General features: G+C 42.8%; 1 protein-coding gene across 3 annotated transcripts in view; it reads right to left on the reverse strand.

The window, feature by feature from the left end:
- Positions 1 to 10,242, reverse strand: part of LOC110523989 (calmodulin-regulated spectrin-associated protein 1-B) — a 117,568-nt gene extending 107,326 nt beyond the window's left edge. For all 3 annotated transcript variants that reach the window (XM_021603235.2, XM_021603234.2, XM_021603236.2), the window contains exons 1-2: positions 10,091 to 10,242; positions 9,384 to 9,553 (exon numbers count right to left, since the gene is read on the reverse strand). In XM_021603235.2, coding sequence (XP_021458910.2) covers positions 9,384 to 9,552 — 169 coding nt within the window. In that variant the 5' untranslated portion in view covers position 9,553; positions 10,091 to 10,242. The remainder of the gene's footprint in view (positions 1 to 9,383; positions 9,554 to 10,090) is intronic.
- Between the last annotated feature and the right edge of the window lie 1,526 nt (positions 10,243 to 11,768).

The raw sequence follows: 11,768 nt of genomic DNA on the forward strand, positions 1-11,768 counted from the left end.
GATATTTTCTTTACTTTAGAACCAGAACCCCCAACAGAAGCTAGCCAGCTAACTAGCTACTGGCTAGTAGTCAGCTAGCCGCTGCTAGATGTCATCAGCTAACCTTTATCCCGGACAACTGCTGCCAATCTGCTCAGTACGATTCAACCCAGAGCTTGTGACAAGAGATGAAAAGAATCTGCCCACTCCATCAAGCAATGGGGACAACAACACAGGGCATTCACAGGACCTCATGGAACCATGGACCGCACCTGCGGAAACTGGACAACAGGGAGAAGCAGAGGAGATACCTATCATAGACTTCTCCCAGCTGACGCTTGACATACCACCTACGCCACCTCCAGTGGTAGAAACAACCAGCTGGTATGATTGAGTAGAATCAGCCAACAGTAACACGGAAGCAGCAATGTGAGAGTCAGTAGTGCATGACATTAAATGGTAATAATAGGAAGCTTCCGTTTAACACACAGGCCTAAGGTTATGTAGGTCTACAGCGCCAGTGGGAACTTCCCCTGTAAAAAGGTATATAAAGAGAACAGAGATCATAAGACAGTGTGATCCTCGTTAACATATGAGACAGACTTCATATGGAGGATCATCACAGGTAAATTTACTATTGCACTATACTCTTTTTGTTAGACTATAACAATATTTGAGAACTGGATTATTATTATTTGAATATACTTGGTTGAATTTGGTGACCCCGAGACTGAGTCTACGAAACACAGAGGTCTAAACACCTCTTGAATACAGACGAAGTGGCAGTCACTCAGTGAGACATCAGGTACAGATGTGATTAGCAATACAAGGAAACAGCAAAGTACCAGTTACAATAAATTGAGTCTATACACAGAGTTGGAAGTGAATAGTATTAGGATATACGCTTTTTGTTGGACTAGAACAATATTAGAGAATTTGATTATTTTGCCTAAGTACTTATTGGATCACTATCTGAATATACTTGGTTGAATTTGGTGACCCCGAGACTGAGTCTACGAAACAGAGGTCTAAACACCTCTTGAATACAGACGAAGTGGCAGTCACTCAGTGAGACATCAGGTACAGATGTGATTGGCAATATAAGGAAACAGCAAAGTACCAGTTACTTTACAGTTGAGTCCATACACAGAGTTGTAAGGATATTAAGATACTGGAATTCGGAATCTAGCGTCATAGATGCGAGAATACCGATTACGGGAAAGTGACCAAGGGGCTGAGCCTTTAAGGTAATTGAACTATTTTTGCTATTTAGTCAATATTGTTAGAAGTGTTAACGCATTTAAAGTTTTGCAATATTATCTGGCATAGCTTAAAGCATTAAGGATTGATTGAGCATTATTGTTGTATTGAGAAACTGTATAACCATTGAATTGTAATGATGTGTATAAGACAAAAAACAGAGTGACTTAATAAAAGCTTGAAACTTTGACAACTAGGCCAGATGAACGATCTGGAGAGCAAACGCCTTTGACACTCTCACTGAACAGAAAGTGACCCTGGTTATAGGTTAAAGTGATTGCACTAAAGAATATTTCATTGTGTGGACAATAATATATTTTTAAGAGAGTCAAAACATATACCAATACTAGTTTCCGAGTGACTACTAGCTGACGAGCATAATAACTACAAGGAGTTGTTATTAGGTATTGATATATACATAGGTAAAGATAACTTGAGGGTAAGGAAATATAGGAGGAATCCATAACGCTTAAGAATATTTAAATAGGAGTATATCTATCCAAGGCCTCATACTAGACCGGAAAATAAGGGAGTGACAACGTGAAAGAAGGAACAAACCCAACTCACGCGAAGGGCCATTACGATTACATAGGAAGGTTGGTAGGGCCGCACGGCAAGGCCCTTGTTACACCGAAGTAACTAAAATCCTAAAGTACTCTGCCTAGCCAGAGGACGGGGTAGAGGCTTTTGCTGCAGGTATTGGGCAAAAGTCAGCACCGTGACAAGCTTATTGGACTTCTTTTTTCATATCAAATCAAATTTTATTGGTCACATACACATGGTTAGCAAATGTTAATGTGAGTGTAGCGAAATGCTTGTGCTTCTAGTTCCGACCATGCAAGTAATCTAACAATTTCTCAACAACAAAGGAATGAATAATATGTACATATAAATATATGGATGGCAAGATGCAGTAGATGGTATAGAGAACAGTATATACATATGAGATGAGTAATGTAGGGTATGTAAACATTATATAAAGTGGCATTGTTTAAAGTGACTAGTGATACATTTATTACATCCCATTTTTAATTATTAAAGTGGCTAGAGATTTGAGTCAGTAGTTGGCAGCAGCCAGTCAATGTTAGTGATGGCTGTTTAACAGTCTGATGGCCTTGAGATCTCCATATTCCTACCGCAAGCTCTGAACCTCTTCACCTGGATCATCGCAGCTAGCAAGCTGCTACCCGATTGGCTTCACCTGGCTAACGTCTCTGTCCCAAAGCAAGCACCAATTAGCCTGGACCTAGCCTATGCTAGGCCCATCTCCCGGCTAGCTGAAGAGGTCCATCAGCCACTCCTTAGGCTACAATACCTATTGGCCTGGACCCCTTTTATTGCCAATACGGAGCCCCGCCGATCTATCACGACTGGACTACCGACGTAATCCGCCAGAGGGGATTTTTCAGCCACGGCCCACTAGCCGTCTAGAGCATACCGGACTGTTAGCTGAAGAGGTCCATCAGCCAATTTCTTGGACTACTAAACCTTTTACTACACGGACCCCTGCTGATCCATCACGACTGGTCTGCCGAAGTAACCGCACAAGGGGGCTACCACAGACTTCCGTTGCGACTTCCCTCTAAGGCCCTTCTGCTAGCCCCGGCCCGATAGCTGTCTAAATCGTCATGTCTCCAGCCCGCCCAGCTACTCACTGGACCCTATGATCACTTGGCTACGCATGCCTCTCCCTAATGTCAATATGCCTTGTCCATTGCTGTTTTGGTTAGTGATTATTGTATAATTTCACTGTAGAGCCTCCAGCCCTGCTCAATATGCCTCAGATAAACACTTTTGCCCCACCTCTGACACGTGCAGTGATGTCACCTGGTTTAATTGATATCTCTAGAGACAATACCTCTCTCATTGTCACTCAAAGCCAGGGTTTACCTCCACTGTATTCACATCCTGCCATACCTTTGTCTGTACATTATGCATTGAATCTATTCTACCGCGCCGAGAAACCTGCTCCTTTTACTCTCTGTTCCGAAGCATACTAGACAACCAGTTCTTATAGCCTTTAGCTGTACCCTTATCCTACTCTGCTCCTCTGGTGATGTACAGGTGAATCCCTGCAGTGCCCAGCTCCACTCCCATTCCCCAGGCACTCTCATTTGTTGACTTCTGTAACCATAAAAGCCTTGGTTTCATGCATGTTAACATTAGAAGCCTCCTCCCTAAGTTTGTTTTATTCACTCCTCTAGTACACTCTGCCAACCCATATGTACTAGCCGTGTCTGAATCCTGGCTTAGGAAGGCCACCAAAAATCCTGACATTTCCATCCCCAACTATAACATTTTCTGACAAGATAGAACTGCCAAAGGGAGCAGAGTTTCAATCTACTGCAGAGATAGCCTGCAGAGTTCTGTCTTACTATCCAGGTCTGTGCCCAAACAATTTGAGATTCCACTTTTAAAAATCCACCTTTCCAGAAACAAGTCTCTCACAGTTGCCGCTTGCTATAGATCACCTTCTGCCCTCAGCTTTGCCCTGCCCTCAGCTTTACACCATATGTGAATTAATTGCCCCCCATCTATCTTCAGAGCTCGTGCTGTTAGGTGACCTAAACTGGGACATGCTTAACACCCCAGCCTTCCTAAAAATCTAAGCTTGATGCCCTCAATCTCACACAAATGATCAATGAACCTACCTGTTACAACCCAAAATCTGTAAACACAAGGCACCCTCATAGATATCATCCTAACCAACTTGCCCTCCAAATACACCTCTGCTGTCTTCAACCAGGATCTCAGAGATCACTGCATCATTGCTTTGGTCCGTAATGGGTCTGCGGTCAAACGACCACCCCTCATCACTGTCAAACGCGCCCTAAAACACTTCAGCGAGCAGGTCTTTCAAATCGACCTGGCCCAGGTATCCTGGAAGGATATTGAACTCATTCTGTCAGTAGAAGATGCCTAGTTATTCTTTAAAAGTGCTTCTCTCACAATCTTAAATTAGCATGCCCCACTCAAAAAATGTAGGACCAGGAACAGATATAGCCAGCCCGTGGTTCACTCCAGACTTGACTGCCCTTGACCAGCACAAAAACATCCTGTGAAATTTGCATCCTACAGCACAAACTCAAAAAAGTTCTGGGACACTGTAAAGTCCATGGAGAAGAAGAGCACCTCCTCCCAGCTGCCCACTGCACTGAGGCTAGGAAACACTGTCACCACCGATAAATCTACGATAATTGAGAATTTCAATAAGCATTTGTCTACGGTTGGCCATGCTTTTCACCTGGCCACCCCTGTCCTGGTCAACAGCCCTGCACCCCCCACAGCAACTTGCCCAAGCCTCCCCATATCTCCTTCACCCAAATTTAGATAGCTGATGTTCTGAAAGAGCTGGAAAATCTGGACCCATACAAATCAGCTGGGCTAGACAATCTGGACCCTCTCTTTCTAAAATTGTTGCAACCCCTATTACAAGCCTGTTCAACCTCTCTTTCGTATCGTCCGAGACCCCCAAAGATTTGAAAGTTGCCGCGGTCATCCCCCTCTTCAAAGGGGAGACACTCTGACCCAAACTGCTACAGACCAATATCTATCCTACCCTGCCTTTCCAAGGTCTTCGAAAGCCAAGTTAACAAACAGATCACCGACCATGTCAAATCCCACCACACCTTCTCCGCTATACAATCTGGTTTCCGAGGTGGTCAAGGGTGCACCTCAGCCACATTCAAGGTCCTAAACGATATCATAACCTCCATCGATGAGACAATACTGTGTAGCTGTATTCATAGACCTGGCCAAGGCTTTCGACTCTGTCAATCACCATATTCTTATAGGCAGACTAAACAGCCTTGGTTTCTCAAATGACTGCCTCGACTGGTTCACCAACTACTTCTCAGATAGAGTTCAGTGTGTCAAATCGGAGGGCCTGTTGTCCGGACCTCTGGCAGTCTCTATGGGGGTGCCATAGGGTTAAATTCTTGGGCCGACTATTTTCTCTGTATACATCAATGATGTCGCTCTTGCTGCTGGTGATTCTCTGATCCACCTCTACACAGACGATAGGCAATCACTTGATCAAACGATCCAATATACAGTGTAAATGGGGTCAGATTGAACTTCTTAAGGCTTCCACTAGAAGTCAACAGTCTTTAGAATGTTGTTTCAGGCTTCTACTGTGAAAGCGGAGCGAATAAGAGCTGTGTGAACCAGTGGTCTGGAAGAAAGCCTTTAGTTTAGTCACGCACAAGTTCCGTTCCCTTTCATTTCTAAAGACAAAGGAATTGTCCGGTTGGAATATTATTGAAGATTTATGATAAAAACATCCTAAAGATTGATTTTATACATCGTTTGACATGTTTCTACAAACTGTAATGGAACTTTCTTTACTTTTCGTCTGGACTTAGTGCCCGCGCCTCCTGCATTTGGATTATTGGACTAAAAGCGCGAACAAAAAGGAGGTATTTGGACATAAAGATGAACTTTATCGAACAAAACACACATTTGTTGTCTAACATGGAGTCCTGGGAGTGCCATCCGGTGAAGATCAAAGATTAGTGATTAATTTTAACGCTATGTCTGTCTTTTGTGACATCTCTCCTTCTTTGGAAAATGGCTGTATGGTTTTCTGTGGCTAGGCGCTGACCTAACATAATCGCATGGTGTGCTTTTGCCGTAAAACCTTTTTGAAATCAGACACTGTGGCTGGATTAACAAGAAGTTTATGTTGAAAATCGTGTTTAATACTTGTATGTTTGAGGAATTTTAATTATGACATTTATGTTGTTTGAATTTGGAGCCCTGCACTTTCACTGGATGTTGGTCAGGTGGGATGCTACCGTCCCACTGGTGCCAGACAGGTTAACTAACCTCTAGACGAGCTTCAACGTCATTCAACTCTCCTTCCGTGGCCTCCAACTGCTCTCAAATGCAAGTAAAACTAAATGCATGCTCTTCAACCGATCGCTACAAGCACCTGCCCACCCGTCCAGCATCACTACTTTGGACGGTTCTGACTTAGAATATGTGGACAACTACAAATACCTAGGTGTCTGGTTAGACTGTAAACTCTCCTTCCAAACTCACATTAAGCATCTCCAATCCAAAATTAAATCTAGAATCGGCTTCCTATTTCGCAACAAAGCATCCTTCACTCATGCTGCCAAACATACCCTTGTAAAACTGACTATCCTACCGATCCTTGACTTCGGCGATGTCATTTACAAAATAGCCTCCAACACTCTACTCAGCAAATTGGATGCAGTCTATCACAGTGCCCCATACACTACCCACCACTGCGACCTGTATGCTCTCGTTGGCTGGCCCTCGCTTCATATTCGTCGCCAAACCCACTGGCTCCAGGTCATCTATAAGTATTTTCTAGGTAAAGCCCCGCCTTATCTCAGCTCACTGGTCACCATAGCAGCATCCACCCGTAGCACGCACTCCAGCAGGTATATTTCACTGGTCACCCCAAAAGCAAATTCCTCCTTTGGCTGCCTTTCCTTCCAGTTCTCTGCTGCAAATGACTGGAACAAATTGCAAAAATCACTGAAGCTGGAGACTATCTTCCTCACTAACTTTAAGCACCAGCTGTCAGAGCAGCTCACAGATCACTGCACCTGTACATAGCCCATCTGTAAATAGCCAATCCAACTACCTCATCCCCTACTGGTATTAATTTATTTTGCTCCTTTGCACCCCAGTAACTCTACTTGCACATTCATCTTCTGCACATCTATCACTCCAGTGTTTAATTGCTAAATTGTAATTATTTTGCCACTATGACCTATTTTTTCTATTGTGTTATTGACTGTATGTTTGTTTATTCCATGTGTAACTCTGTGTTGTTTGTGTTGCACTGCTTTGGCCAGGTCGCAGTTGTAAATGAGCTCTTCTTCTCAACTAGCCTACCTGGTTAAATAAAGTTGAAATAAATCAAATACGTAAATGCCAACAAAATAACTTCTTGTTCAGTTTGGTGTGTAACCTTAATTTAATTAGCCAAGTCAGTTGAGAATAAATTCTTATTTACAATGACGGCCTACCCCAGACGATGCTGGGCCCTATGGACCTCCCAATAAAGGCCGGATGTGACACAGCCTGGATTCGAACGAGGGACTGTAGTGACGCCTCTTGCACTGAGTTGCAGTGCCTTAGACCGCTGCGCCCGTGTGTGTGTGGTACCTATTTAACTGTACTAATCAAATGTATTTATATAGCCCTTCGTACATCAGCTGATATCTCAAAGTGCTGTACAGAAACCCAGACTAAAACCCCAAACAGCAAGCAATGCAGGTGTAGAAGCAAGGTGGCTAGGAAAAACTCCCTAGAAAAGGCCAAAACCTAGGAAGAAACCTAGAGAACCTTCTGGCTGAGCCGGGTGGAGATTATAACAGAACATGGCCAAGATGTTCAAATGTTCATAAATGACCAGCATGGTCAAATAATAATAATCACAGTAGTTGTCGAGGGTACAGCAAGTCAGAACCTCAGGAGTAAATGTCAGTTGGCTTTTCATAGCCGATCATTAAGAGTATCTCTACCACTGCTGCTGTCTCTAGAGAGTTGAAAACAGCAGGTCTGGGACAGGTAGCACGTCCGGTGAACAGGTCAGAATTCCATAGCCGCAGGCAGAACAGTTGAAACTGGAGCAGCAGCACAGCAGGTGGACTGGGGAAAGCAAGGAGTCATCATTCCAGGTAGTCCTGAGGCATGGTCCTAGGGCTCAGGTCCTCCTACTAGAATGCTTAAAAGGCATTCTAAAATGTTAAATATCGGTTATTGGTATGGTTTTTTTTGGCAAGGAAAATATCAGATATCGGCCAAAAATGTCATATCGGTGCATCACTAATCCAGAGCATCCAAAACATGCTCAATGGGTGAGTATGCAGGCCATGTAAGAACTGGGACATTTTCAGCATCCAGGTAGTGTACAGATCCTTGCGACATTGGGCCGTGCATTGTCATGCTGAAACATGAGATGATGGCGGCGGATGAATGGCACGACAATGGTCCTCAGGATCTCGTCACGGTATCTCTGTGCATTCAAATCGCCATCAATAAAATGCAATTGTGTTTGTTGTCCGTAGCTTATGCCTGCCCATACCAAAACCCCACCATGGGGTACTCTGTTCACAATGCCATACATGCTATCTTCCCAGTACAGTTGAAACTGGGATTCATCCTAGAAGAGCACACTTCTCCAGCGTGCTCACTTAAGCCGGTTACGACGCCAAACTGCAGTCAGGTCAAGACAACGAGCACGCAGATGAGCTTCCTTGAGATGGTTTGACAGTTTGTGCAGAAATTATTCGCTTTTGCAAACCCTGTTTCATTAGCTGTCCGGGTGGCTGGTCTCAGATGATCCCATAGATGAAGTGTTTACACCTGGTCTGCAGTTGTGATGTAGGTTGGACGTACTGGCAAATTTTCAAAAACAATATTGGAGGCAGCTTATGGTAGAGAATTTAACATAAAATAATCTGGCAAGAGCTCTGTTGGACATTCCTGCAGTCAGCATGCCAATTGCACACTCCCCCATAACTTGAGACATCTGTGGCATTGTGTTGTGACACAAAACTGCACATTTTAGAGTGGCCTTTTACTTCCCCCATTACAAAGTGCACCTGTGTAATGATCATGCTGTTTAACCAGCTTATTGATATGGCACACCTGTCAGGTGGTTGGATTATTTTGGCAAAGGAGAAATGCACACTAACAAGGATGTCAACAAATTTGTATACAAAATTAGAGTGAAATAAGTTTTTTGTGCATATGGAACATTTCTGGGATCTTTTATTTCAGCTCATGAAACATGGGACCAACACTTTACATGTTGCATTCATATTTTTGTTCAGTGTACAAATCTACCACTGTTTACACCACAGGAATATGGTGCGTTTTGGGTTGGGTTAAAGTTGGGTTAAAATATTTATTTGACAGAGGGAGACATTTCAATTTGTCTGGTAAATTGGACTGCCTAGAGGTTATATATATGCTTTTATTGACAAGAAGTCGGCTATACTGTGGCATGGTTATTTTCCCGTCGCCATCTACCAAAACGAAGTACAACTCAGGGAGTCCAAGCAATAGACAGACTCCCGAAGTGTCCCAAAGCTAACAGTAGCGTTTCAATATTCAAAACACAAAAGATTGCGAGCACTCGCCCAAGAGAAAACACATACCTATACCGTAAGCTTTGGCTAACAGCCAGCGGAGATTTGCATCTATTTTCGCTCTAGCGGAGTCATAGAGCTCCAGAGGCACGGTCGCCATTGCGCCTCCTTCACCTGCATGAGCCGAATCAGCTTTTCCTTTGGTACTGTTCCCGCCTGCACACACGTCTAAATCCATCCTGCACCAGACAAACCACATACTAGTTAGAAAGAGCAATGGCATTTACCATTGTCAACTGTATGCACTAGCTAATTTACTAACAAAGGAACTGCATTCTAATGTACTGTATAAATACAATAACAGACAGTAACGCTAGATGACTAGTTAGTTCATGTGCTAGTATAACAAAATAAATGCATCGTGGCGCATGAATGAAACGCCCACCTCTGGAAAAACAAGATTATAGCGGATGGTCAACCACCAAACGTAACTAACCATAGTCTCGATTCATAATTATTGTAAAATAAAACGACACACAATTAGCACGTTAATTGATTAAATTCCCTTAAGAGTTGGTTGGTTAGCCAGCTAGATGTAGCTACCAGCCAGGCTGTGTATGAATGAGCTTCGTTAGTTTTCTAGTCTAGCAGCAACGCTAAGCCGATTTGAGAGATGACACGGCTAACCTTAGCCAAATTAGTTAGCTATGCTAACTAGCTAGTTATCAAATACAGTCATTGTACAGTTGATTCATTTTAAAGCAATAAAATATTACTTTTAAATGAGCACGAGATCCACAATCCAGCTTTGACGAATAGTGACGTATCCTTAAAATCTAAAGAACAAAAAAAACATCGCTTTCACCACAGCTAAAGTTACAGTTTGGTCCTCCCCAGCAAGACAATATGATGTGCAGTTCTTCTTAGATTGAGGTTTAACGGCGGTTGGCATCCAATAAATGTTGCATTACCGCCACCTACTACCCTGGAGTATAACTCCCTTATACATTGCACTTTCTTTTTTTTTTACATTCAAAGGAAATAAATCAACAAATACCCTACCATCCAACACTAAACTTGTAAAATAAAAAGAAATAAAAAACACACCCTGTCACCACAACCTTTCTGCGACTTCCCTGTACTTCTTACTGAAGCATATATCACTTGTTGGCCTACCTCTCTGTTCACACCACTCCTCTCAGGATCCCTTCACCTTGACCCATCTTCCTCTACTTTCTTCACTACCTCAACATCTGACAACTTCTACACTACTCTAACCCTGGAAAACTCAACCTGTCTCTTTCGCACCATATATTTCAGATCCCCAGCTCCATGGGCACCCCAACAATTGACACATACCTTTTCTTTCCCCAATGCTACACATTACTTTGTCATTTGCCCTTCTGCACACTTCTCACACCTCCCTCCTACACTCTGCTGCCACATGCCCATAAGCTTGACACCTGTGACAACGTAATTTATTAGGCATCTTGTACAGGTTAACTTATATTTACTTACTTATTTACTTTATAATACTGAATGAACACTTATTTTAACTTAATATAATACGTCAATAAAAATCCATTTAGCCTCAAATAAATAATGAAACATGTTCAATTTGGTTTAAATAATGCAAAAACAAAGTGTTGGAGAAGTAAAAGTGCAATATGTGCCATATACAAAAGCTAACATTTGAGTTCCTTGCTCAGAACATGAGAACATATGAAAGTGGGTGGTTCCGTTTAACATGAGACTTCCATATTCCAAGGTAAGAGGTTTTAGGTTGTAGTTAATATGGAATTATAGGACTATTTCTCTCTATACCATTTGTATTTCATATACCTTTGTCTATTGGATGTTCTGATAGGCACTATAGTATTGCCAGTGTAACAGTATAGCTTCCGTCCCTCTCCTCGCCCCTTCCTGGGCTCGAACCAGGAACACATCGACAACAGCCACACTCGAAGCAGCTTTTACCCATCGCCCCACAAAAGCCGCAGCCCTTGCAGAGCAAGGGGAACAACCACTCCAAGTCTCAGACCGAGCTGCTGGCAAAACGCACAAAAGTGCTTACGAGCCTGTTGGTGCCTACCATCGCTCAGTCAGACTGCTCTATCAAATCATAGACTTAATTATAACATAACACACAGAAATACGAGCCTTTGGTCATTAATATGGTCGAATCCGGAAACTATCATTTCAAAAACAAAACGTATATTATTTCAGTGAAATACGGAACCGTTCGGTATTTTATCTAACAGGTGGCATCCCTAAGTCTAAATATTCTTGTTACATTGCACAACCTTCAATGTTATGTCATAATTACGTAACATTCTGGCAAATTAGTTCAATGAGCCAGGCTGCCCAAACTGTTGCATATACCCTGACTCTGCGTGTAATGAACGCAAGAGAAGTGACACAATTTCACCTGGTTAATATTGCCTGCTAACCTGG

The sequence above is a fragment of the Oncorhynchus mykiss genome, chromosome 5, assembly GCF_013265735.2.
Source record: "Oncorhynchus mykiss isolate Arlee chromosome 5, USDA_OmykA_1.1, whole genome shotgun sequence".
Taxonomy (NCBI): domain Eukaryota; kingdom Metazoa; phylum Chordata; class Actinopteri; order Salmoniformes; family Salmonidae; genus Oncorhynchus; species Oncorhynchus mykiss.